This window comes from Sorex araneus, chromosome 4 (assembly GCF_027595985.1).
Source record: "Sorex araneus isolate mSorAra2 chromosome 4, mSorAra2.pri, whole genome shotgun sequence".
NCBI classification, from domain to species: domain Eukaryota; kingdom Metazoa; phylum Chordata; class Mammalia; order Eulipotyphla; family Soricidae; genus Sorex; species Sorex araneus.
In genome coordinates this window covers 8,951,908-8,978,581 of record NC_073305.1, presented here as the reverse complement: position 1 = coordinate 8,978,581, position 26,674 = coordinate 8,951,908, and the positions used below count along the sequence as shown (strand labels likewise).

The 26,674-nt window shown below is 40.6% G+C and overlaps 1 protein-coding gene and 1 pseudogene across 2 annotated transcripts in view; one reads left to right on the top strand and one right to left on the bottom strand.

Moving 5' to 3' along the window:
* The window catches only part of TMCC1 (transmembrane and coiled-coil domain family 1), a 178,188-nt gene that overhangs the window by 41,383 nt on the left and 110,131 nt on the right, over positions 1 to 26,674 (top strand). Inside the window, exons 3-4 of one of the 2 annotated variants that reach the window (XM_055137115.1) lie at positions 711 to 766; positions 6,793 to 7,067. In XM_055137115.1, coding sequence (XP_054993090.1) covers positions 6,834 to 7,067 — 234 coding nt within the window. In that variant the 5' untranslated portion in view covers positions 711 to 766; positions 6,793 to 6,833. Of the gene's footprint in view, positions 1 to 710; positions 767 to 6,363; positions 7,068 to 26,674 lie in introns of both variants that reach the window. The other variant, XM_055137114.1, reaches the window with a different exon arrangement.
* On the bottom strand, positions 18,855 to 18,952 carry LOC129404594 (U6 spliceosomal RNA; annotated as a pseudogene).

Genomic DNA, 26,674 nt, shown 5'->3' with positions numbered 1-26,674 from the left:
TATTTGGGGGCTCCTCCTGGCTCTCTGTTTGGAGTTCACTCCTGGTGGTGGGTTGCTAGAAATCAAATCCGGTCTTGTGCACCATTCCTCTTAGCCACCCGTCTCCCTGTTTATTCTTCCTTTAAATTTTTTTTTTAAATTTTTAGTGTTGGAAATTTAGCACTATGCCTCACACATTCAAGGCAAGTGTTTTCTGTCACGTCAAATCCTTGGTCCAATATTGACTATTTTTGAAGGGGAGGTAGAAATACAGTTCTGGGCCAAATCTGGCCGTGCTCTGGGATTACTCCTGGCTCTCTGGAATCATTCCTAGTGGTGCTCAGAGGACCATGTATATTGCTGGGGATCGAAACCAGGTCATCTGCATCAAGGCAAGTGCCTTACCTGCTGTACTATCTTACTGCTCCAATATTGTCTTTATCGTTATTTTCGTTGGTTAAAATAGAAAATATTTTAACCAGTAAATATTTACTGGTGTGGTGTTGAAATCATGTGCATGAGAAACCATTATTGATAGCATTGTAAAACCATAGTATCTCAATTTAATAATTTTTACTAAAGTAGAAAATATCGAAAAGTAGAAAAATTTACCTTACTCCTCCCAATGATGAATGACAATATTTTGTTACATGTGTGCTTATATTTTTTTCTGTGTATGTTTCCCCTGTAAGTTTTAACTTTCTTTATAATTCTTAATGTTTGCTTTTCAGCTTTTCCGAAAAGAATTCCTGGACACTGTAGAAATACTTGAGGAAGAGAGATAAAGGCAAGTACCCAACTCTTGAAAGTCAGTAAAATTAATTTGATTCATAGCCAAACCCAAAAGCTTTTGTCTCCAATCTATTGTTAAAAAAACTACACTGGTGGGGCCAGAGAGATCGTGTAGTTGGGAAGTTGTTTGCTGTATGCAGTCTATCTGGGTTCAATTCCCAGCACTCCATAGGCCCCTGAACACCGCCAGGAGTGATCTCTGCATGCAGAGACAGGAGTGAACCCTGAATACAGTTGGATGTGGTTAAAACAATGTATGGGGATGCCTAGATCACTCTTGGTCCAGAGTACAGGTAAGAAAAGGATAAAGAAGAAATTGAGGGGGAGCAGGGGTCGAGAGGATTTGAGTACTACACTGGGGGTGTAAAGGAGTGGTACAGCCGAACAGCCAAACCACAGCCAGAAACACTGGAAGGGAGAGATCCAAACTTCAACCAAATTTAAAACTGTGCCTGTCATAGTGGCCGACTGGGGATGGGAGAATGGGGGGTCGGGGTGGGGTGGGAATCTGGGAACTCTGGTGGAGGGAAGAAGATACTGGTGTTGGGATTGGTGTTGGCACGTAGCATGTCTAAAACCCAACTATGAATAATTTGGTAAATCATGGTGCTTTAGCTAAGAAGAAGAATAAACATGCCTGTGAAAACCAAAACCAAACCCAAGAAGCCCCCAAACAATCCAAAATAGTAAGAAAAACTTAAAAACATTTGTGTGTGATTTGGAATGATTTTTGTAGACTATCCTTTTATTAAACAATGGACCGACTTTCAAAACAGTTTTTTAAAACTTCTAGTTTTAATTCATAATTACAATAATATCTTGTGATTATGAACTAGTAACAGATTGCCTTTGACAAAATTGTGGTAGAAAGGACTTCAAAATTCCAAGATTTTAACATCCTTATCTAAAATATCTATAGGTGGTCACCTTTCCCTGTTTTCACACTTTCCACTCTTTCCCCCTTTACTCCCATGTCTTTTTATTTATTTATTTATTTATTTTTGCTTTTTGGGTCACACCCGCAATGCACAGGAGTTACTCCTGGTTCATGCACTCAGGAATTACTCCTGGCGGTGCTCAGGGGACCATAAGGGATGCTGGAAATCGAACCCGGGTCAGCCACATGCAAGGCAAACGCCCTACCCGCTGTGCTATCGCTCCAGCCTCTCCCATGTCTTTTTTATTCCTATTTTTCCTTCCCTGCTTCCTCGTTTACTTAAAAGAACTTTTCAGAGAAGATGAGTCAATAAAAGAGAAGCTAGGGACTGGAGCAATAGCACAGCGGGTAGGGTGTTTGCCTTGCACGCAGCCTACCCGGGTCCGATTCCCAGCATCCCATATGGTCTCCTGAGCACTGCCAGGAATGATTCCTGAGTGCAAAGCCAGGAGTAACCCCTGAGCATCGCCGGGTGTGACCCAAAAAGCAAAAAAAAAAAAAAAGAAAGAAAGAAAGAGAAGCTAACATATCATTTTTTTCTTTTTATTTTTTTAAATGAAAGTACGTTTAGTTTTGCAGTTGAACATGTTTTATCATTGTATCTGGAATCTCAATATAAATTATTTAAGGCATTTTATAAACTGAGGAACAGTATTCTTTAAATTTTGCTCTCTTAAAGAAGAAAATAGAGGAGTCTTAAAAACTTGAACCTTAAATTCCCTTAGTCCTTGGATTTACAGTAAGTTTTATGTACTATATTAAAAAATTTTTTTTGGACTTTTGGGGGCCTCAAGCAATACTAAGGGGGCCACTTTCAGTGTTAGTTGGCTAATGGCTGGTGGTTCAGTGTTGGGCTCTGGTGATGCTGTGGCAGTACTTGGGACCGCCAGGGCAGCCATCGCAGTGCTTGGAAATCATGTGATGCTGGAATTGAAATCATATCCATGCACATAGAAGGCATGTGCCCTGACCACTGAGCCATCTCCCCAGCCTTTATTTACTTATTTAGTTTTGAGGCAATAACTAATGTTACTCAGGACTTAATCCTGACTCTGCGCCCAGGGATTAATCCTGGCAGGGTTTGGGGAACCACATGGGGTGCCAGGGATTGAACTCGGGTCAGCCATGTGCAAGGCAAGTGCCCTACCCACAGAACTATTGCTCTGGCCTACCCCTTATTTAATTTTTAATTGCTGTGGGGGCCCTAACCAGCCATGTGTGTATGTATGTATGTGTGTGGGGGGGGTGGAGGGTGAAGGAGGTGCATTTAGGCACTAGGGATTTAACTTAGGGTCTTGCATGAGCAAGTTATGTGCTCTACCACTCAAGATATCTCTCCGGTTTCAAGGCTGTCAGCAGTTTTATAGAGTGATTATTACAGCATTATCTTCAAAGGTATTTTTTACTTTTGGGCCACACTTGGTGGTGGTCAGGTGGCCATTTTCAGTGCCTGGCATTGAACCATGGTCATCCATATTCAGTGCCAAGTGCCTTAACCGCCTATATTATCTCTCTGGTCATTTTGGCATTTTTTACTTACTTTAATATTTGACATATACTTAAAGGTGGTCTTAAATTTTTTCTGTGGGTCTATAGAGTATTTTAACAAGCTTCAAAATTTTAGTCATATTTTTATTTTGGTTGGTAACCAACAATAAGGGGCAGGTTATATTCTATCATCAATAAAATGGATTGTTTTTCAAAATGTTTCTTGAACCCAGGGTCTCTCACATGCAAGTTATACCCTTAGCCCTCAAAAAGTCTGCCTTAAGTCGATTTAGGGATCTTTCAGATTTCTGTATGAGGTGATTTATGCTAGTTAGTATGACTAAGGGAAATCCTGCAGTTGTGGTAATATCCTGTGTAGATTTTAGCTTGAAGTTGGCACCCTATTTCTTAAGTATCCCTAGGAATGCTAACATTTCCTTGTTATCAATCATCATTTCAAATTACTTGGGCAACAAAAAGATGTATAAAGGCTAGGTAAGTCTCAAACAGTTTACTGACATTTAAGATGTACCATATTTTCCACTTTTAAAAATAAATAGATTGCCACTGATGAGTTTTTAATCACTGCCCAAGAAAATGGTAATAAATTGCTTAGTAATTTATAATGCTGTTATATTCGAAATAATCAGGTCATTAAGTTTTTTGAGTCTACTTTGATGCCATTCTTTTATAATAACTACAATAAGATTTACATTTTTTATTTCCATAAACAAACTCAAACATCCATATTAATACAAATAAGGAAAAAATGTTACTTCCTCATTATCACCCCGCAGCTTTTACATTCTTCCATAATCCTACTTCTAAGTAGCACAGGCACTGTGGATATAGCTCAAGTGGTAGAACATAGGCCTAGCACTTTTGATCTTGATTTGATCTTGAGTTCGATCTGTGGCACCATACACCCCCTGCCCCAGCTCTGTTCAGTGGGATCCTGGCAACCCCTAGCACCATCTGCCTGAGCACTAAGGCGCAAGGCCCATGCCACATCACTAGGAGTGCTCTCAGTATCCCCCACCCTAGCACCATTGGGGGTGGCCCCTGTGAAATACATGCACACGGCCATCAGTATGTACACACCTGCACTCAGCCCTGGGTCGGAAGAGATTAGTTGAGCTACACTCATACTGGATTGTTTTGGTTAAATGGCCTTTTTCCTCTCAGTGCAATAATTTGCATAGTAGAAATAATTCAGTATCTACTAGTTACAAACTCATGAGAAAAAGTGATCATTGGATAGATGTATTACTCCGTGCGCAACAGCTTTGCCTACAGGGAGCCTGAGAAAACTCCATAAGAGGCCAAGATGAGCCACGTACTAATGCCAATGATTAGAGGTTTGGTTGTTTTTTTTTTTTTTTTTTTTGGCTTTTTGGGTCACACCTGGCAGTGCTCAGGGGATATTCCTGACTCTGCACTCAGGAATCCCTCCTGGCAGTACTCAGGGGACCATATGGGATGCTGAGAATTGAACTGGGTCGGCCGAGTGCGAGGCAAACCTCCTACCCGCTGTGCTATTGCTCCAACCCAGATTAGAGTTTCTTCCTTGACTTTCCCAAAAGGAAAAGGAAAAACAAGAGCAGTGCACAACCAGGAAAAAGCTAGAAGGCTCCAGTGATGTGGCAAGACTTGGTGTGGCCACACAGAATTTGAGTAAAAATTCTCTGGGAATTGGTTTCTACTCTTTTTTTTTTTTTCCTAGTATTTAGAGAGTAGGAAGGTATTAGTAAGGGACAAATGAAAGTTTGTTACCCTGTTCGTGCTTCTGAGTCCTGCAGAGGTCAGGGAGTAGGCATGGAAGACTATGGACAGCAGACCTTCAGCAGCATCCAGGTACTTGCTGAGGAGGTCTACTGGGAGTAGTAGAGCAGGAAGATGCCCATGGGTATGCATCCCTCACCCTCTGAACTTGGGTACCCTGAGACAAGTAAACTCTCATATTCAGGTGACGTACATCCTGAGACAGTAAACTCTCATAGTCAGGTGACGTACATCCCCTCAGTTGCTGCTTGGCCTGAGGAGTCTGCATTGCCTCAGCAACTGGGATCATTGGTAATGCCTTCAACTTTTCAAAATACTGTAGTTGTGGGCATTGTAGGGATTTTTTTAAAAAGTCCTTTAATCCAAGTTGAGGGAAAATGTTGAAATAATTTTGCACACAATATTTTGTTCTCTTATAGCAGCTTTTGATTTTGCAGAAAATTAATACAAAATACTTTGTATTATGAAAAGATAGTTTCTTTTTGCATGTGGTTTTCTTAACTCTGTGCTAACCTTATAGCTCTCAGTTTCAGCTTCTTTTTCATTTCCTGCGTTTAATGCTATTCATGGTTGCTGTTTGAGCTTTGATTTTCTCTGTTATTCCACTATTCCAGTTCTTGTGTGGATCTAGAGGGGGCCGCTGTCAGGGATGAACCTGTTCAGAAAAGGGACACTTTGAGTCTCTTCCTGATAAACCAGTATTGAGCAGTGAGTGGTCTAATCTCTCTGAAGACAAATTCTTTCTGGATCATTCACTCATTTTGTGACAGGGTCATTTGTGCTTCAACCAAATTCTATTTATAAATTAAAATGCTCCAGCTGATTTTAATTTATGCCTTTCTGAAAGAGCAAACCTGTCACCTCTAGTTAACGATGAAATAAATGGCAACAAGAAATTTTTCTTTTTCATTAAAATTCTCACATTATTAGATCAGGATATATAGAAATATAACTTATTATTATTCTTCTTTGAATTTACTCTACTGTGTTTCATCATATGGATAATTAATTGTGATTATGAGAAGAATTAAATTGTCTCAGCTAGACTGCTAACGACGTTCAAAGTAATGATTCTTCATCAGCTTCTATCATAAGTGTGTTTCAAAATGACCTTCAGTATTTAATTCTTCATATGTTGAAACTTTCAGGACTTTTTTTTTTTTAAATCAATTCTCTTTTTATTTCTTAGGTAATTGTTCTGAGCCTATTCTAAAAAATAACCATTACGCGCTATCTAGAAAACTGTCCTTTAATCTGCTGATTAAAGATTGCTTAATATTGCCTATTTGTTTGGCTAGTGGTATATTTCTTTGTCTTAACACTGTAGTTTCTGCATGGATTATAATGCTTTTCTTTTTTTTTATTTTATTTTTTTTTAACATTAGATAGGCATGAAGCCCTCGTCTCACAGCTGCATGTGTAGTTGCTGGTGAAGCAAATGCCTACTTAATTTGACAGTCTGGGGTGTGTTTAAGTTTTTTTGCTTTTGCAAATAAGCCTATTAACGCAACTGATGGAGCCTTCGGGCAGTGAACAGTTATATGAGGACCCTGATCCTGGAGGCAGATCCCAAGATGCAGAGGCCAGAAAGCAAACAGAATCAGAACAAAAGTTGTCTAAAATGACCCACAATGCTTTGGAGAACATTAATGTGATTGGCCAAGGCTTGAAGCATCTCTTCCAGCACCAGCGCAGGAGGTCGTCAGTGTCTCCACATGATGTGCAACAGATTCAGGCAGAACCAGAACCTGAAGTGGATCTGGAAAGCCAGAACGCGTGTGCCGAGATTGATGGTGTCTCCACCCACCCCACAGCTCTGAATCGTGTTCTGCAGCAGATACGAGTGCCACCCAAGATGAAGAGAGGCACCAGCTTGCATAGTAGGCGGGGCAAGCCGGACGCCCCCAAGGGAAGTCCTCAGATCAACAGAAAATCTGGCCAGGAGATGGCAGCTGTTATGCAGTCCGGACGCCCCAGGTCTTCATCCACCACCGATGCACCTACCAGCTCTGCCATGATGGAAATAGCGTGTGCTGCCGCCGCTGCCGCCGCCGCCTGTCTGCCAGGGGAGGAGGGGACTGCGGAACGGGTAAGTCTGTTAGAGTTTCCTTTTCTGTTCACTTACTGTTGATTGTATCTAGAACGCTCCAGATTTTTCTATGTAACTGAAAAGAGAAGTTCTAGCAAGGATCTTAAGATTCAGATCATTAAAATTAAAAGTTTAAATTAGAAAAGTATCATACTTATGTGTATGATAATATTTTAAATAAAAGGCACATTTGGTTATTGATTACCCATTCTAGTCAGCAAAAAATGATAGCCTCTAAATGATCTATCTTAATCTGTACCACAGAACATTAAGAAGTTTATTATCCAGGGCTGGAGCGATAGCACAGCAGGGAGGGCATTTGCCTTGCACCCAGCCGACCCGGATTCGATTCCCAGCATCCCATATGGTCCCCTGAGCACCGCCAGGAGTAATTCCGAGTTAGGAGTAACCCTGTGCATCGCCGGGTGTGACCCAAAAAAGCCAAAAAAAAAAAAATTTATTACCCAGCTGGGGTTGTGACTCTGTAGTAAAGCATATGGCTTATGTGAGAAATTTAGTTTGATCTCCAGCACTCCCAAGAGAAAAGAAATTTACTTTTAATGGTTTTGAGGTTACAGGTTTTTAAGTGAAAGAGGAAAAATGTAAGTAAAACATACTATAATCAGATTATTTTTCAAAAGTTTATAGTGTGAAAAACAAAAACTTTTTTTTTTTAATTAGAAACTATTTTGTTTTGGGCCACATTTAAAAGTGCTCAGGGCTTACTCCTGGCTCTTCACTCAGAGGTCACTCCTGTCTGTGCTTGAATCAAACTTGGGATGCCTACATGTAAGACAAGCACCCTACCCGCTGTACGATTGTTCTAGTCCTCTAGAGAGAGCTTTTAAAAATAAAATTCCGTAATTATTTGAGTCAACTTTATTGACATGTGTTTAACAATAAAATGCATATGTAATTAGATAATAACAAGCACCAGTTTTTAATATGATCTTAATATGTATAGTCATGTAACAACATTTATGATAAAGAACATTTCCATTCCCTGAAATGATTTTTAAAAGGAATTTTTCTGTGCAGTGCTCTGCTAACCACAGATTCCCTTCTGTCACTTTAGTTTTTTCTAGAATTTTGTATAAATGGGATCATACAGTATGTTGTCTTTCATGTTTGACTTTTTTCATTTAGCACATTGTCTTGGAGTTTCAGCTCTATTGTTTCATGTTTATTCCATGTTTAAGTATTATTGTTGTATAATTCCATTGTTTTTTTGTTTTTGCTTTGTTTTACCCATGGTGCTGGGGGTTGGGGATATACAACTTTAAGTGGTGCTCCTGTCTTACTCCTGGCAGTACTCAGGAGACCCTATATATTGCCAGAAATCAAACCTATATCACCCATGTGCAAGGCAAGGACCTTACCCATGATTATTTCTTCGACACAAAAGTGAGGGAATATATAGTCTACTTTGAAATAAGACAGTATAAAGTAGTATGTGTATGATAGATGATATGAACAAGTTAATAAAAGAAAGATCACTCTGGGTTGTGTGAATAAAAAGCTAAGAAGAGGAGGAGGTGCATTCTTTGGGCTTATAAGAAAAACAGAATGTACATTGGGATAGGAGAAGGGGTTATTTCAGAAATTTAAATGGGCTGGAGCGATGGCACAGCAGGTAGGGCATTTGCCTTGCATTCGGCCAACCTGGGTTTGATTCCCAGCATCCCATATGGTCTCCTGAGCACTGCCAGGAGTAATTCCTGAGTACAGAGCCAGGAGGAATCCCTGTGCATCGCCAGGTGTGACCCAAAAAGCAAAAAAAAATAAATAAATAAACAATATGATCAAGGGAAAATTTATTGGCTGGACAGTGCATTAGAGTAATCATAATGTGTGCTCTTGTGTTTTACAGATTTGTTGCTTTCAGACTGTGTAGAACAAAATGTATTAATGTTTTTTGCATAGATTTGAGAGATCTTATTGTGAAAATTGATAGACTATTAAATGCCGTTACAACTTTAAACAAAAAAAAGACACACATGTTGCCTGTCTCAGGTTCTTTTTAGAATTAGGTGGTATTTTAATTTTGCTCTCATTTTCCTTTTATACCATCTTTCAGCTTAATCAAACTGCTGAGTGCCCATTATATGCAAGATACTTTGAAAAATACTGTAGTGACATACAGATACATGATGCTTGATCTTAATAATTATTTAGGATGGCAACGAAAGTTTTTCTGTTTTGTTTTGAGCGGGGAGGCACACCTGACAATGCTCAGGACTTGCTCCTGGCTCTTCACTCAGGACTTCCTCCTGGCAGGAATTGGGGGACCGTATGGAACACTGGGGACCGAATCCAGGTCTACCGCATGCAAGGCAAGCGCCCTGCCTACTCTCAAACTACTACTTTTTTTGATGTTGTTGGTTTTTGGGTCACACCTGGTAATGCTTAGGAATGGAATTTTTGTCATTGTTTTGCAGACTAGGTAACAAAGTGATTTGTTCATAGTAACACTTATAAGGAGTGAAGATTTTTATTTCTGTAGATTAATTTTCTTTATGCAGGGTATGGTACTTTCACAGTATAGAAGTAGAATATGGTAAGTGTTATAACAGTATAAAAGTTATTGATCTGTAAATTAATTTTGTCCAGAAGGTTCTGGGCGAATTTTAAGGAGCTTCAAGGTATTGATATGGGTAACAGGGAGCAAGAATATTCCCTAAGTTTCGTAGTAAATAAACTTTTTCAAAATATTTTATGGATTTTAGATGTTAAACCTGTGAAATTTTGGCTGGTGTGTTGAAGGAAAGGCCTAGAATGGTCTACAGGGCTTGCAGACAGATACCATGTACTAGCTTTCTATCCTCTTAGCAACTAGCAGACACCCCGCCCCTCTTTCCTAAATTTCAGGTATTGAGCTTAGAGCCTCACTCATGCAAAGGAAGATCTGTCACTGAGCTAAATCCCAGCTTAACAAATCACTATTTTGTACACATTTTATCTCATGTAAAAATAGCATTCTAGGGCCTAGAGAGATGACATAGTCCCTCCACCCAGACCCCCCTTCTAAAAACAATATTTAGCTTTTTTATATATATACATGAAAATTCATTTAAAATTTTATTGTTAGAAGATAGTTTATAGCCCAGAATATAGCTCAGTACATTCTTGGGGGAGCATATGCTTGGCATGTGTGTGGTTTAATCCCTAGTATCCGTCTATGTCATTCTCTCACTCTGTCACAGCACACGCGCACACACACACACACACACACACACACACACACACACACACACACACACACACACACACACACACACACACACACACAGGGCTTTGTAGAATTGTAGCCTGTCATCCCTCAAAATCCATTTCTATAAAATTTGGGTGAAGTAGTTGTCCATGATTACAATAGTCACTGTCATCCCGTTGCTCATCGATTTGCTTGAGCGGGCACCAGTAATGTCTCCATCGTGAGACTTGTTGTTACTGTTTTTGACATATTGAATATATCACGGGTAGCTTGCCAGGCTCTGCCATGCGGGCGAGATACTCTCGGTAGCTGCCGGGCTCTCTGAGAGAGGCGGAGGAAACGAACCTGAGTCGGCATGCAAGGCAAGCACCCTATCGCTGTGCTATCGCTCCAGCCCAATTACACAACATAAATGTAATAGTACCAATCAGTTAATATTTAAAATAGGGATTTTAAATATCCACATTTTATGAAAAGTAACTGAGGTTTATTTTCCTATAAATTCTGAGAGTTTGCTTAGCTTGAAGGGAAATAAGAAAGTAGATGCAAAATTTGGAAGCTTGTGAAGAGAGAATTTGTGGTTAATAATTTGGTCTTTTATGAAGATTAATATCATCGGGCCTGAGCCATAGTACAGAGGGTAGGATATCTGCCTACACAGCTGACCTAGATTCGATCCCTGCCAACCCGTATGGTCCCCTGAGCACCACCAGGAGTAATTCCTGAGTGCAGAGCCAGGAGTAACCTCTGAGCATTGCCAGGTGTGATCCAAAAAGTTGAAAACACAAAAGGGCTTTGTGTGTGTGTGTGTGTGTGTGTGTGTGTGTGTGTAATCTCAGTTCACTGTATCATATTATCCTGTTTGTAGATGAATTTATAAAGAGCAATATTCCTTTTATGTTTTGGACCACACTTCAGCTGTGCTCAAGGCTTACTTCTAACTCTCTGTTCAGGTATCACTTCTGTCAGGGCGTGGGCTAACATATGGGGTGCCAGGGATTGAACCTAGATCCACCACATGCAAGACAGGTGGACTTAGGGGACCATATGTAGTGCTGAGTATTGAACCTTGGTCAGCCACATGCAAGGCAGGTGCCTTATTCACTGTACTATCACCCCAGCCACAAGAGCAGTATATCTTTATTAGACTAAAGTTAGGAAAAGTTCTGTGGAATGCTTGCGGTAGAGAGAGAAAGGGATGTTGTGTATGTGTAATAAATGTCTTTCCAAATCTAAAAGTAAGAAAAGAGGAAAAGGTTAGGATGGGGAAAAAGAGTTTGAATTTCTCTTCTTGGTAGTTCCCACTCCTTGGTGGCAAAAAAGGCCAGTGTTGTGTAACTTCATATTGAATGGGGCCAACAACCATTGATTAAAAACTGGAGCTTTGAGATCTACATATAAATTTTCCATGTAACAGGATTGGGTAGCTATGGGCAGAAGACAAAAAGAGCTGGCTATCATCTTTATCCTGTGTTGGAGGCCTGCTGCAATTCTGCCCAGTTGCTTCTCTGCCTTTAGACCTTAGGCGTAGAAGCAGCAGCGGGAGGGCACCTCAGATTGCTGTACCCTTTGCCTGCAATCTCCACAGAGTGGACTTAGGTTGGGGCTTTCCAGCTACTCAACTGAGACCAGCACTGGAAAGGGCGCACCGAGCCCAGTGCCTACTGCTCTGGCAGTAGAATTAACTCCATTAATTAGTTCATCTTTGAATTAACTCCCCAAACCCTTTCTTCCTTCTTCTTAATCAGTAACAAATAATTAGTAGACTTAGAATTTGTGGATTACTCAGGGTTTATAAAAATATTTCCTACTTTGTGGTGTGGCATTATGCTCTGTTCAAATTAAAGGGAGATTTCTAAGATTAGATCGGTTGAGTAAAACCAGAGTACCCTGGAGTACTACTGGTTTCCCAAGGGAAGGAAGTGGGAAGGACAATTCCTGTTGGTGACCACCAGATGGTGCCACTAGGCCAAGGAACTAGGATGGAAGCACGGGAACACTAATTACCGTACTGACAGGATGTTAATAAATAGGGAATCATAATTTGAAAGGTGACTAATTTTTAATACAGGAGTTGAAGATGTATTTTAGCTTCTTAGTTGTCTTAGAAGTACTTAACCCTAGCTCGGTAACTGCATTGTATATATTAGTATAGTTTTTTATGTAGTTGTTCCCCCATATATTTTGATTATTTATAACTATCTTATGTTGATGTTTAATATGGTGCTTCTGATAGATTAAATGCATAGATGTAGGGTGTCTTGACTGTGGAGTTTGTGATGCAAAATTTATGGTAAATGTTTCGAGTTCTTTGTTTTGTTGTGGACCTTACTTAGCAATGCTCAAAGGTTACTCCTGGATCTTGCTTGGCGGTAACACCTGGTGGTACGCAGGGGATCCTGGGAAGCCAGGGATGGAACCGTGGCTACTTTATGCAAAGTTTGGGCCCAACCCTTCATCTTTTTGATCTTTTTTTTTTCTCTTTGGGTCACACACAGCGATGCTCAGGGGTTACTCCTGGCTCTGCACTCAGGAATTACTTCTGGCATTGCTAAGGGGACCCAGTGGGATGCTGGGGATCGAACCCTGCTCGGCCACGTTCAAGGCAAACACCCCACCCGCTGTACTATTGCTCTGGCCCCCCTGGCCCTTTTTAAAAAGAAGTTCTTTTATTTATTTTTTATTTTTTTATTTTTTAAAGAAGTTCTTTTAAAGGAAAGTACCCTCCCTGATGTACTATACTCTAGCCCCAGGCTTAGGGTTTTTTTTTTTCTTTAAGAAATTGACTTTTTTTTGGTTTTCATTTTGGCCACACCCTGCAGGGCTCAGAATTTACTCCTGGCTCTGTGCTCAGGAACCACTCCTGGTGGAGCCTCGGGGACTATTTGGGGTGTCAGGGATGAACCAAGGTTGACCATGTGCAAGGCAAATGCTTTACCCTCTGTACTATCTGTCCAGTCCCCCAAATTTACTTAATTTTGATAACTTATCATGACTTTTGATCTTGTTTGTCATTGTGAGTAGACTAGGTTTTACATTTTGTTTTTAGTTTTGGGCCATACCTGGAGGTACTCGGGGCTTACTCTGGTTCATTGCTCAGGGGTCACTCCTGGTGGGACTTGGGGGACCATCAGGGATTGAACCCAGGTTGATTGCCTGATGAACTCTCTCTCCAGTACCTAGATTTTTAAAATTTATTTTCATAAAGTTGTTCACAATAGTGGATTACTTTCAGTATTTCGACATCAGTCCCACCACCATTATTTTGAATTTTCCCACCACCACTCAAACCTGCTGAAAAGGCAGATGCTAGATAATTTATTTTGTATTGCTTGTTATGAATGGTATAAGATGTCACACAGGCACTCTTGCAGCCGATAGCTCCTGGAATACTAAAATTTTAGGTAATTAGGATCTGGAGAAATTTCTGCAGTGAGCTGTTCTGTTCCAAGTTTTTTTGTGTGTGTCTCTGGATCACGGCCAGTAAGGAACTTAAATAGCAGCCGGAGGCAGTTTGTGGATGTATCCTCCAGCATCCCATAGGGATAGGGAGATGAGAATTCCCTATGTATTGAGACCTGGAGTTTGCTGTCACTGCCGAGTACCTGGGCTTCTCATTGATTGGGTTCTGGAAGTTGGCAGCACCTAGGGCGCAGGTGGAGGGATGACGCCTGGTCCCATCTGAGGCACCTCGGTCCAGCACCTAGATTTTACTTTGAACTCTCATACTAGTTTCTATGTTTGATTTTGTGTCACAGATGTTGAAAATGTCACTGTCACTGTCATCCCATTGCTCATCGATTCTGAGCAGGCACCAGTAACGTCTCCGTTGTGAGAGACTTGTTACTGTTTTTGGCATATCGAATATGCCATGGGTAGCTTACCAGGTTCTGCCGTGTGGGCAGATACTCTCGGTAGCTTGCTGGGCTCTCTGAGAGGGACGGAGGAATTGAACCCAGGTCAGCCTCATGCAAGGCAAACGCCCTACCCGCTGTGCTATCAAATGTATTTTTCCCACATAGAGCAACTTTAAATACATTGTAGGTTTTTTAAAAATTTTATTCTTCAATCATACCTGGTGATTCCCAGGGGTTACTTCTGGCTCTGCACTCAGGAATTACTCCTGGTGGTACTCTGAGGACTGTATGGGATGCCGGGGATCTAACCTGGCTTGGTCACACAAAGCAAGCACCATACCCATTGTACTATCTCTACTAACCTCAAGATGTTTGAGTTTAAAAATACATGAGGACAATTCTTTGTAAGGATAATTAGCAAAGATTCATTGGTTTATATAAAAATATTCAGCCAAAGATCAAGTCTGATATTTAAGAACTGACAAGTACATTTTATCTTACTAACATTTTACATGAACAAGGATTCTTAACTCAAATTATAGAATTACAATAATGAGGAAGCTAAGCATTCAGAAACCTTATGTTGCAAAGTGAATTCTTTGCAACAGAAATGACTTTCAGCCAGTAGTTCCTAAGTGATTACCAAAGACTCAAAACCCATTAAAACTCAGAGATAACCCTAATTAAAATTCTCAATATATTTTTTTTTTTTTTTGCTTTTCGGATCACACCCAGCGATGCATAAGATTTACTCCTGGCGGTGCTGGGGGACCATATGGGATGCTGGGAATCGAACCCGGGTCGGCTGCGTGCAAGGCAAACGCCCTACCTGCTGTGCTATCACTCCAGCCCCAAGTTCAGAATTCTTGACTCTTGAATCCTTTGACCATTCAGAGAACCAGAGACTACCAAATCTGTTGAGTAGACAGCAAAAAAAAAAGGGAAAAGAAGAAAATATTCCTTTTTTTTCTCTCATATTTCAGTACCTAGATTAGCTTGCTGCAATGAAGGCAGAAATCTATGCTGCCACAAAGCCTAATTTCTTTACTGCCCGTGTTTGGTTTTATGTTATCTTTAAATAATACTTGTCATCTTTTTCAGACAAATAGCAATGATAGTAAGTTATGTTAATGATTCTCTGGAAAAAACGCGAGTGCCCGAGAACAGATGACTGGTTAAAGAAACTTTGGGGAAAAAAAAGGAAAAAAAAGAAAAAGAAAAAAAGAAACTTTGGTACATCTATGCAATGGAATACTATGCAGCTGTTAGAAAAGATGAAGTCATGAACTTTGCATATAAGTGGATCAACATGGAAAGTATCATGCTAAGTGAAATGAGTCAGAAAGAGAGAGACAAATATAGAAAGATTGCACTCATCTGTGGAATATAAAATAACAGAATAGGAGATTAACACCCAAGAATAGTAGAAATAAGTAACAGGAGGTTTGCTCCATGTCTTGGATGCTGGCCTCACATGCTGGGGGAAAAGGCAGCTCAGATAGAGAAGGGAACACCAAGTAAAATGTGGTTGGAGGACCTGCTCGGGAAGGGAGATGCGTGCTGAAAGTAGACAATAGATTGAACATGATGGCCACTCAGTACCCCTATTGCAAACCACAACACCCAAAAGGAGAGAGTGAACAAAGGGGAATGCCCTGCCACAGAGATGGGGTGAGGGGGGATGAGACTGGGGGGTGAGAGGGATACTGGGTTCATTAGTGGTGGAGAATGGGCACTGGTGGAGGGATGGGTGCGCAAACATTGTATGACGGAAACACAAGCACAAAAATGTGTAAATCTGTAACTGTGCCCTCACTATGATTCACTAATAAATAATTAAAAATTAATTTTGTTAATGATTCCATAGAGTTATTTTAATATCACTTACCTTTAAAATGAGCCATGGCATCCTAGATTCTAAAATACCTTAAAAAAAAAAAAAAGGTAAGAGAAACAAGTAGAAGCCAGAGAGATAGTACAGCGGTCAGAGTGCTTGCCTTGCACACAGCCATTCTGGGTACCAGCTCCAGAATTCCATATAATCCCCCAAGCAATACCATGAGTGATCCTTGAGTGTAGAGCCAGGAATAACTCATGAGCATCATGCCCAGGTGTGACCCAAAAAGAAAATATAAAAAAAGGAAGTTATAGTAGTGATAAAAGAAGACTTTTATTTAATGTGTTAGCCTGTTAAATACGTTGTCTCTCTGCAGCATGTTTGCATGTGAGATTAAAGGTGGGATGGAAAAGAGACTCACAATTCAAGTCTCACATTAATCACATGACATTGCAGGAATTTAGGTAAAAAAAAGCCCACTGTTAATTAAAGGAAGGTGAGATATTACTGGTTTAAGACATGACTAAACTGGCCCTGAGAAGTTTATTTTATTATTATTTGGGGGATGGAGTTGGGGCCACACCTAGTGATGCTCAGGGCTCTGTGCTCAGGAGTAACCTGTGGCAGCACTCAGTTCTTGGGGACCATATGTGGTGGCAGAGATTGAACCAGGTATGTATGCAAGGCAAGAAACTTACCAAGAATGAATATTACTTTATTTGGGTTTTGGTTTTTGAGCTATTCCCAGTGGTGTTCAGGACTTACTCCTAGTCTTATGCTCAGGGATCATGCCTCACTGTGCTCAGGGACCAAATATAGTACCAGGGATTAATCTGGGTTCAGCTGCGTGCAAGGTAAGTGCCTTACCCCTATACTATCTCTCTGGTTCCTCAGGAATGAATTCCAGGGGCTGGAGAGATAGCACTGTGGGTAGGGCGTTTGCTTTGCACGTGACCAACCCGGGTTCAATTCCCAGCATCTGATATGGTCTCCTGAGCACTGCTAGGAGTAATTCTTGAGTGCAGAGCCAGGAGTACCCCTGTGCATTGCCGGGTATGACCCAAAAAGAAAAAAAATAATTCTAAACCTCAGTGATAATTGAGAAATTTTTCCATGTCACTGAGAGTTGTCTTCACAGAAATATTTTGTGGAAGTAAATCTTTTAAAATTTTATAGGAACTTATATTCAACTTTTTGAGCATCTATTTCACTTCTTTCATATTTGTTACATAATTTAAGTTGCATGTCAGCTTTTTGAGGTCTAACCTCTGCTTTTTTAGAAAAGGTAATTAAGTCTTAGGGAAAAAATTAAGGGGCTGGAGTGATAAGTAGAGCAGGGCAGGCACTTGCCTGGCATGTAGCTGCCCCAGGCTTGATCCCTGGCACCAGCACTGCATACAGTCCTGAGAGTCCAGCCAGGAGTGCCCCTTGGCACAGTGGACCCCAAAAAAATTACCTTGCTCAAGATCAGGCAGCTAGTACATAACTGAGTCCTAAGGTCTTTGCTTGTTTTGTTATAACACAAGATGCTTGGTATTAATTTTTTGTTTCTTTTTTTGGGCCACACCTGGCTGTGCTCAGTCCTTATTTCTGGTTCTGTACTCCCGGATCACTTCTGGTGGGAATCTGGGAACCATGTATGTGACCAGGGATTGAACCTGTCTGACTACGTGCAAGGCACATGCCTTATTTGCTGTACTACCAATCCAGCCACTGAGTACTAGTTTTAATCATGTACTCAATGTGATGAGTATAATATGAAGGACAGATAATGTAGAAGATCTTAGAAGAAGTTATAACGCCCCAAAGAGTTGGTAACCTGTCAGTTAGGTGGAATACACACATTCACACATGCACACACGCACTCATTTTCCTAAAGCACCTAAGAAAATATTTTAATTCTATTTAAATTGGTAGAAATGAATAAAGTAGTTTTGGGGTAGGGTAAGGTGGGGGGGAAAGCAGGGTTTGAGGAGAGAGGACTCAGAGATGCTCAGGAATGCATTTTTTCAGAGCGTCACAGCATGCAGGGATGAATAGCATCTTACGTTGGGAGGGATTTCTGTAATCATCCTTTTATTTTCACTTACTGCTGCTGGAATTTGAGCCCAGACCGGACACATGCAGGGCATGCACTCGACCACTGAACCACATCTCTGGCCTTTGCAGTCATCTTACTCAGCTCTGGAGCATTTGTTCTGGTTAGCTGACTTCTCAGAATCGCCGTTCCACTTGTAGTGAATTCCTTTTTTAGACAAACTAACATTTTCAATGGAAATTTCGTTCCTTATAGTTCTCTTATTAAGGCTGATGAGATTATATATCACCTCTACTTTAATTCTCTTCACAATGTGTGCGTTTCTCAAGAATTCCTGCTCTAGGCCAGTTACCTACTCTTCGCTACTACCATACATCTTGCTTGCCAAGAATTTCCTCTTGCCATCAGTGAGACCTTGAGCGGATAGCTCAAGGAGAAGGTTGACTTAAATGATGGCTAAAATACCTTTGAGGTTCCTTGGGATGATAAATGGATTTGCAGTCTTTTTGGACTCATCTGGGATACTTCATAGCTAGATTCTTGGTGTTTATACATTTAAATTTATTTAGCGGTGTGTGTGTGTGTGTGTGTGACATTTAAATTTACTTAGTAGGGTGTTTGTGTCGGGGGGGGGGCACACTCAGTGGTGCTCAGGGCTTGCTTCTGTCTCTGTACTCATAGATCATTCTTGGTGGTGTTCTGGGGATTATATGTGGTGCCAAGAGTTGAACTGAGGTCAGCACACATACAAGGCAAAAGCCTTAATCTATGTACTGTCTCTCTAGCCCTCTCTAGCCCTTAATTTGTGGTTTCAGCATTTAGTTCAAGGACTCCAGAGGTCCGGGAATAATGTGGATGCTTCATAGATTTGAATATCCCAGTGCAGGAGCCATGCTAATCTTCTCAGTGTTGTTCCAGTTAGTGTGTTTGCTGCTAAAGCAAGCACTGAGGCAGTCTCTCACATGCTAGTTTAAATACTTAGTCATGTTGTTTCAGCAACTATGATTGTTCCCGTTCTTCAGTGTTCTTGTTCTCACACCCCCCCGACTGGTCTGCACAGGGTTGCACATTCGATCACAGTGCTTGCACATTTGGTTGAGTTAGCCTCTGAGGTTTCGCTTCTTTGGTTATGGTTCTTGGATGCATGCTTACTGGGGGTGAACTCAGCTGTGCTCATTCTGATTCCAGTGTTCACTGGTAGTCTCTCCAGGGATTAAACACTTATTTGACAAGGGACACACTTCTAGACCATTATGATTACAACTTTTTTAGTTGCAGTGCTCACGGGAGGTCAGACCCTTGTTTGTGGTACTTGTATAGACCTACTGTGATTTGTAGCTGGAAGTCACAGTGTTGGGGATCACAGAGAGCCGAGCTGCAAAGCTAAAGTAGCAGAGCTCCTGGGATCATGCTTGGAATAAGTGGTGGCATTGGGAACCAAACTGGAACCCTTCTGCTAAGTCACTGAGCTAGTTCTTTTGCCCTTCGTATTCGTCTTAGTCTCCAGATAATTCTAATGGTGACTAAGCTTCCCCTAATTGCAAGACAGTATATGGTTCCTTTTTAATATACACAACTACGTTATTTTTGTGTTCTGATTTATTTTTATTGTCATTAATTTTTATTTGGTGAAAATTGTAGAATTAAATTTGGAGTAGTAGAGTGCTTTGTAAAGATTTCAAATCTCCAAAGAGTCATTCTTCAATCCCTTGCCTTGTTTTAGAATACTAATGACAAACATGAACATTTGAAAATGTGGCATTTCTTTTTCTTTTTCTCTCTCTTTTTTTTTTTGTTTTGTTTTGTTTTTTGGTTTTGGGCCACACCAAGCTTTTGCTCAGGGATTACTCCTGGGTCTGTGCTTAGGGATCACTCCTGGCAGACTTGGGGGACCATATAGGATATAGGGAATCAAACTGAGTCAGTCACATGTAAGGCAGGCACCCTATCCGCTATGCTATTGCTCCGGCTCCAAATGTAAGGTATTTTCTGTATCTGACTATCTTAAAACATTTTGGTAGTATGCTGCAAGCAGGAATATACTTGGAAAACTAACCTCAAGGGCAAGATTATATAATTTTAACAATTAATTGAAATTGACTTCATAATCTTGTTGGCATCACTTCTATTGTTACTGTTGTAAGGAATCCAGCTTAGGTATTTAAATTCAGTCAGATTAGGTTTAATATTTAGGTTTGAACTAGAAGGAATAATGAAAGCTGTCTTCATAGGTCTTTATTTTCCTTGAGCGTATATGTACATGTGTGTACACCAATTGCTGATTATAAAAAGCTGTATGCATGGTAGTAGCTTGGTGGAGAACCAGGTACTCCATTTCTCTGCCTCTGACTGCGCATTGGAGAATTACGTGTCATGCATGTTGTGAGAAACACTTATATTTCCAATGAGAGTTGGACTAAGCCTTTGATACTCTAACATTCTGTGACTTTTGATAGGGGTTCACAGTATGTTACTGCAGCAATCTTGGGCTGTGAATGAAGATCTGTTTTAGGAGCACACTGCAAAATTTTCAGCTTCATCCAAACCTTCTGCTCAGAATTCCTCCTGTTGTCTTTGAAAGATTTGATGGTTCCTGTTTTTCATGCTGCTTCACTTAAGGCCTCTTGTAGGACAATAGGCTGACTATGGGAGAGTCAGCATGTAAGTCAGTGTTATCACTTACTCTGCTTGAAAATATAAAGGGAAAAAAATGTGGAAGAGAAAACATGATTGCACACTTAGAATGGATGACTAATTATTTTCAGGTGTTCAGTATCACAGATGACTTAGTATTTAGTTTGTTAATTTTTTTCTACCATATAATAAGTACCACATCATTAGAAATAATCTACTCTCAGGCCTGGAGGAATAAACACAGTGTCTTAGGGTACCTGCCTTGAAAGCATATGGTTACAAGTTCAGATCCCTTGTGTCCCACATGTACCGATGTGATCTATTTGGGCGTAGCAGCCCTGCTGTGCTGTCTTTGATCCCTGCACAGTAAGTAGTTTCTGTCCTCATTGCAGCCAGGTTTCTGTAATCATCACAAAAGAGGAGGGTGCAGCCCCCAGCCAGCTTATCCATTAAAGAGATGTGTAAGCACCATGGCTCGAAAGTGTAACCCCTAGTGAACGCATGTATGAGCACCACAGCCATAAGTTGTGTGTCTCAACCAGGAGAATGATCCCCAGTGAGGCCAGCACATGTGCACGCCTCAGTGAGTGATGTGGAAGAGTATGTAAGCACAGCGACCTGATGTGTGATCCGTGATGAACAAATCAGGCATACGTGCAACCCCTGGTTATCACAACAGTGAAGGCAAGGGGAGGTGGCAGAGAAAGGGAGTGAAAAAAATAAGGACCAGTAATTTATTTTGGTAGAAAGAAGAGGAAAATCTACTCTGCAATAGAAATGGAATCGTTTTTCATCTTTTAAGCTCTGAACTGTACCACCTAAACAAAAGCCTCATCACTGCTCACCTGCTCTTCCCTTTTCTTTATTCTCTTAGGTAAAGGGATGGTTGTCTTGTGGAACTAAGCTAGCCAAAATAAGCTGGCAAGAAATGTGTACTTCTTCATTATTCTTCCCCTGATTTGAGTATTGTGAATGTGAACTCAGCGCTGCAGAGGGCCTGCTTAGGTTTCTCTATTGTGGTGCCAGCTTTCCTCTTTCCTGGTTTATGTAATAGCCTGCTCTTTCTCATTGTTACCAGAGAGGCCCAAGCCCTCCTGCACCAATCTGACTATAAAATACTAGGAAATCACAAACACTTGAGATGTTTTTAAATGTCTAATCTGTCATTTTTAAGATTTCCATTTTAACAGTGTTTTTCTTTTAAAAGTATAAACACAAAATGAATGTCCATAAAAGTGAAAAAGTAAATCTCCGTTTTGATCAGTAGTTTCCGATCACTTGTTTATAAGAAGTTTAGTAGTGGAGTAACGCATCAGAAGAACCGAGGAGGAACACATCAGTATAGTCTTCTCTATGTGGATGCTCTGTGGAAAGTGTTTTTTAGAACTTAGTGAAAATAGTCATTTACCAGAACATACACAGAATTAAGAAGCGCACTTTTAGTTTCTTAACAAGTCTCAAGTAGTTGTGGAAACACATTTGTGTGGAGGGTTGGAATCACACCTGGTGCTGATCAGTCTGTTCCTGCCTCTGTGCTCAAGGAGTGAGTGACCCTGGCATTGCTTGGGGAACCACATGTGGTACCAGGGATTTGGACCATTGGTAGGCAGGATGCAAGGCCAGTACCTTAACTCTTGTACTGTGTGGTGAGTGCAGATGCATTTCTAAGGAACCCTACCTTAGCCATGGTAAAGAACTAAAGTTTCTTCAGCATTGTTTTCCGGCTTAAACTCATCAAAGGCTTCCCAACATTTAATTTGTTCCTACTCTATAGATGTTGAGGACTCGGCTTTACCTTCTAGGTAAAAAAGGCAACATTCAGGTTTTATACCCCTTGAAACTGTTGCCTACTGTTAGATGCAAAACAGCTGAAGAAAACTGCCGATTTTGAAGTAGGTTGTAATTGCTTATGAATTAATGCTTTTTTTTTATAAGCCCTTTTCCAGATTTTTATATTCTTTGGTGTCTTTATCTTCACAGCATTTGTGATGTTATTTTAAACATGAATCAAATTAAGTTTAAGCAGATAAGTCCTTGTGAGATTAATATAGTCTTCACTAGGAATGTTTACCCAGAGGACCTCTGAGTATAAGATGAACATGCTAAAGTTTCTGTTCATAAAGATGAAATTTAAGCTATTTCTATTGTAAGAAGTTTAGCTGTGTGAAAATAGAATAAAGGTCTTATGATCCGATTAGAACTTAAGATAATTTAGGCCGTAGTATAAGTTACCTGTCTTTGATCTAGAGACTAGATTAAGGTATATATCTTTTTTTTTTTTTTTGCTAATATATAGAAATCAGTAACTTTTGCTATGTTAGGGTACAGAACTCAAATGAGCCTGACTTTTACATCTTGTTTTCAGTTTTATGAGTATTTGTAGCTATAGAGTTTCACTGAATAAAATTAGTTGAATAAAATAAAATTTCCTCTTTGGATACTCATCTATGTCACATCTGTATTAATTTTACCATGTAGTTATTTTTTGCTGTTTTAGTAGGACTTACCTAAAATTGGGATCTAAAAAAGAACTAGCTGCTATTAAAATTGGCAAAATGAATCTTACAAAAGGCACTAATGTTTATGTAAGAAAGAAGAAACTCCTGTATGCCCCTTCTTTATGACCCACACTTCACTTCTGTTAATGAAGTGTGTTTTTCACCCCTTACTCCAAGCAGTTTCCTGTGAATTCAACTAAATATCCTACAGTTTGAGATAGTGTCAGATCCCACAGGTTAAGGGCTTAGTCCCACAAGACACCTGTGTCCCTTTACCTCCCCTCCTTCAACCTCAGATGCCACGTCCATCAGCCCCATGTCCAGGTTGCTGCTTCTGCTTCTGAACAATTGCCTACAGATTGAGGGTGTCCACCACCCACTGTTGAGTTTGATTAATTTGCTAGAGTGGCTCATAAACTCAGGAAAATCTCATAAACTCAGGAAAACACTGTATTTCCCAAATTATAAATATATTATGAAAGGAACAGCCAAGTGGAAGATGTACATAGGGCAAGGCATGTAGCCTGAGAGCTTCCTGGTCCTCTCAGAGACCTCCACTCTCCCAAGACCTCCACTCATTCACCTACCTGGAAGCAATCTGAACTCCATAGTTTGGGGAATTTTCTGGGAGCTTTATTGCATAGACAGGATTGATTAAAAAAACGTAAGCCTATTGTGACTGAATGTAATCGCCAATGCCTCTTTTATGCAGAGGGTAAGGTAGGACTGGGTAGGGTAGGTCTTACAGTGGTTTTATTTTCAGGTGGCCAGACTTCCATCCTTAAGTTACCTAGAGTTTTTTCCCAGAAGTTAACTCATTAATTTAAATTCAGATGTGCTTGAAAGTGTCATGTTATGAATAGTAGGAGACCTGTTTATTTCACCTTTATGCTCTGACGCTGTTTATGAAACTAAGGACAGAAGACCAAATGTTACAGCAAAAGATACTTCTATTGCCCTTATAACTTAGAACATTTTGAGATGTTTCTTTTTGGGGGAGGGGGGTTGGCTGGGGGCCACATCCAGCAGTGCTCCGGAACTACTCTCACGTCTGTGCTCAGGGGGCCATGCAGTGCAGGAGATCAAAGTAGTTCCTCTGCTTGCAAAGCACATGCTCAGCTTACTGAGCTGTCTCTTTGACCTGAAATGTTGAGAGCTGTGAATCAAGAACTGTGGGCAGTAGATCAGAATATAAGTGTGTTCAGTGTGAAAAATATCCAGACATTCTTTTTTTATACTTTAAATATTTAAATTATCTTTCTTCTTTATACTGTCTTTGAGTCTCTTTAAAACTTGTGGCTTTAAGTGAATAGCAGCAGAACTGGAAATGGGTCTAAATACTAAGCTTACGTGGTGGAGGGGACAGAAGGGACAGGAATTGGTGGGTTGGTGGGGTACTTTGGCGGATGATACGGAATTGGGCCATTGTATGTATGAAACTGTATCATTAACTGTATTATAAATCATGGTGCCTGAAGTTTAAAAGTTTTTTTTTTTAATTGTGGCCTTGTGTTTTATTTCCCCAATGTTACTCACTCTTTGAATGTCACAGTTCTGAATTGTCCTAGTATCATGTTTAGAACTTAGCGAGACATTTGAAAAGCATTCTGTCACAGAAAAGTGAGTTGTGACCATGGATCAACAATAAGCTATAGGAGCACATGAAGTTACGAAAATACTATTTCAGGACCAGGGAGCTAGTGCAGGAGCTGTGTGCTCACGAAGCATGGGGAAAGCCCGGTGCAGTCGCCACTAACCACATGGAGCACTGCCAGGAGCAATCCTCGAGCACCACTGGGTGTGACTCAGAAATAAACACTGTAGCACTGTCTTCCTGTTGTTCATCGATTTGCTCGAGCGGGCACCAGTAACTTCTCCCGGCAAGCTACCAAGAGTATCCCGGAGAGTATCCCGCCCGCACGGCAGAGCCTGGCAACCTCCCCGTAGCGTATTTGATATGCCAAAAACAGTAACAACAAGTCTCACAATGGAGAAGTTACTCTAGGTAGTTAGGGAGTTTTCTTTTGAGCTTGTAGGGCCTCAGTTGAGTTCAGCTAGAAATAACCTGGCTGAAGGTCTCGGGAAGGCCTATTCAGGACAGTTGGGGAAGTTTGTTCCAAGTGTCTTCACAATACCTATCCTGAACTTCTTGGGCAGAAATGTCTTTGATACGGCCTTTACTTTTTTGTTTTGGGGCCACACCCAACCATGCTCAGAGCTTCATGTCCACTTTGTGCTCAGGAATCACTCTGGTAGTGCTCCAGAGTCCGTATCCACTGCTGGGGAACCAGCCTGGGTTGACTTAGACAGACCAAATGCCTAACCTCCTGTGCTATGGTTCAGGTCCTGCATCTGCCTTTTTCACAATTTTGGTTGACAGCAGAGATAACTTCTTTTAAATTGTTCTTTGGAACCAGTTTTTGCTCATCTCCAGATTCTGAAGGAACTATAATTTCTCAATGAGGAAAAAAAGTATTCTTATTTCATCTTTTTTTCTTTGTGATACAAGTACTGGAACCGTCACTTCATCTCTGGTTTGATTTGATTGTTCTCTAAGACTTTTTGTTTTTGGATTCCATCTCAGTAGGTAGTGATTTCTTCTTTCTTTTAAAAAAATTTTTTAACTTTATTTAAATACATGGTTTACAAAGTTGTTCATAATACAGTTGTTTTAGTCACTCAGTGTTAGAACCCTAATCCGGTATGACCTTCTCTCCACCCTTGTCCCCAATTTCCCACTCACCCGCCCCCCCACCCAAGTCTGCCCCTTGGCAGGCACAAAATAATTAATTTTACATTGCTTGTCATAATGAAATTGTCGGTGAAATTATCAAAAAATAGTTCAGTGAAAGAAAATTTGTGAAAAGTGTTCTATCTCGCAGGAGGGTTATTAAAATCATTGTGTGAGACTTTTCTGAGCTGTTTGTTGCTAGTGGAGCCTTCTATTCCTCTGTTTGCTTATTGAGCTTTTAGTTGGCTTCTATGCTACTTTCTCGTCTAATCTGCTGTGTTCTTCCCAAGCTGTCAGTATTGTGGAATTTGAGAGTGTCACACGGGCCTGTATGTGGCTGTATGCTCTAGGAGCTCCGGGATTTTTGTACTGGGAGTTGCATCAGCTTGGTGTTCAGGATTAGTTATAAAGCAGTGAAGTTGAGATGTTGGTTTGAGAGCGGATGAAGGGTGTGGGTGCAGCTGCCTCAGCTTTGGGCAGGGCAGAGGCTCGGCCTGCCCATACCTGAGGCACCTCGGACTGAAGACTGGTATACCTGTGAGTTTCGTCCACTTGGGTTGCATCTCTTCTAGGATTAGTCATGAAGTTGTGAAGTCAGGCCATTTACAGAGCAATGGCTGTCTGGCTGTCTGTTGTTTTAATCTTGTCTTTATTGGTTTATTACTTTTCATGAAGCACGTTCTCTCAGAAACGTAAAAAGCAGGTATGAAGTATAATTTTCAGGAGCTTTACCATTACAGTTTAATATTTCGTTTTCTCTAATACATCTTTGAGTGTCTGCTTTTTTTTTTTGCTTTTTGG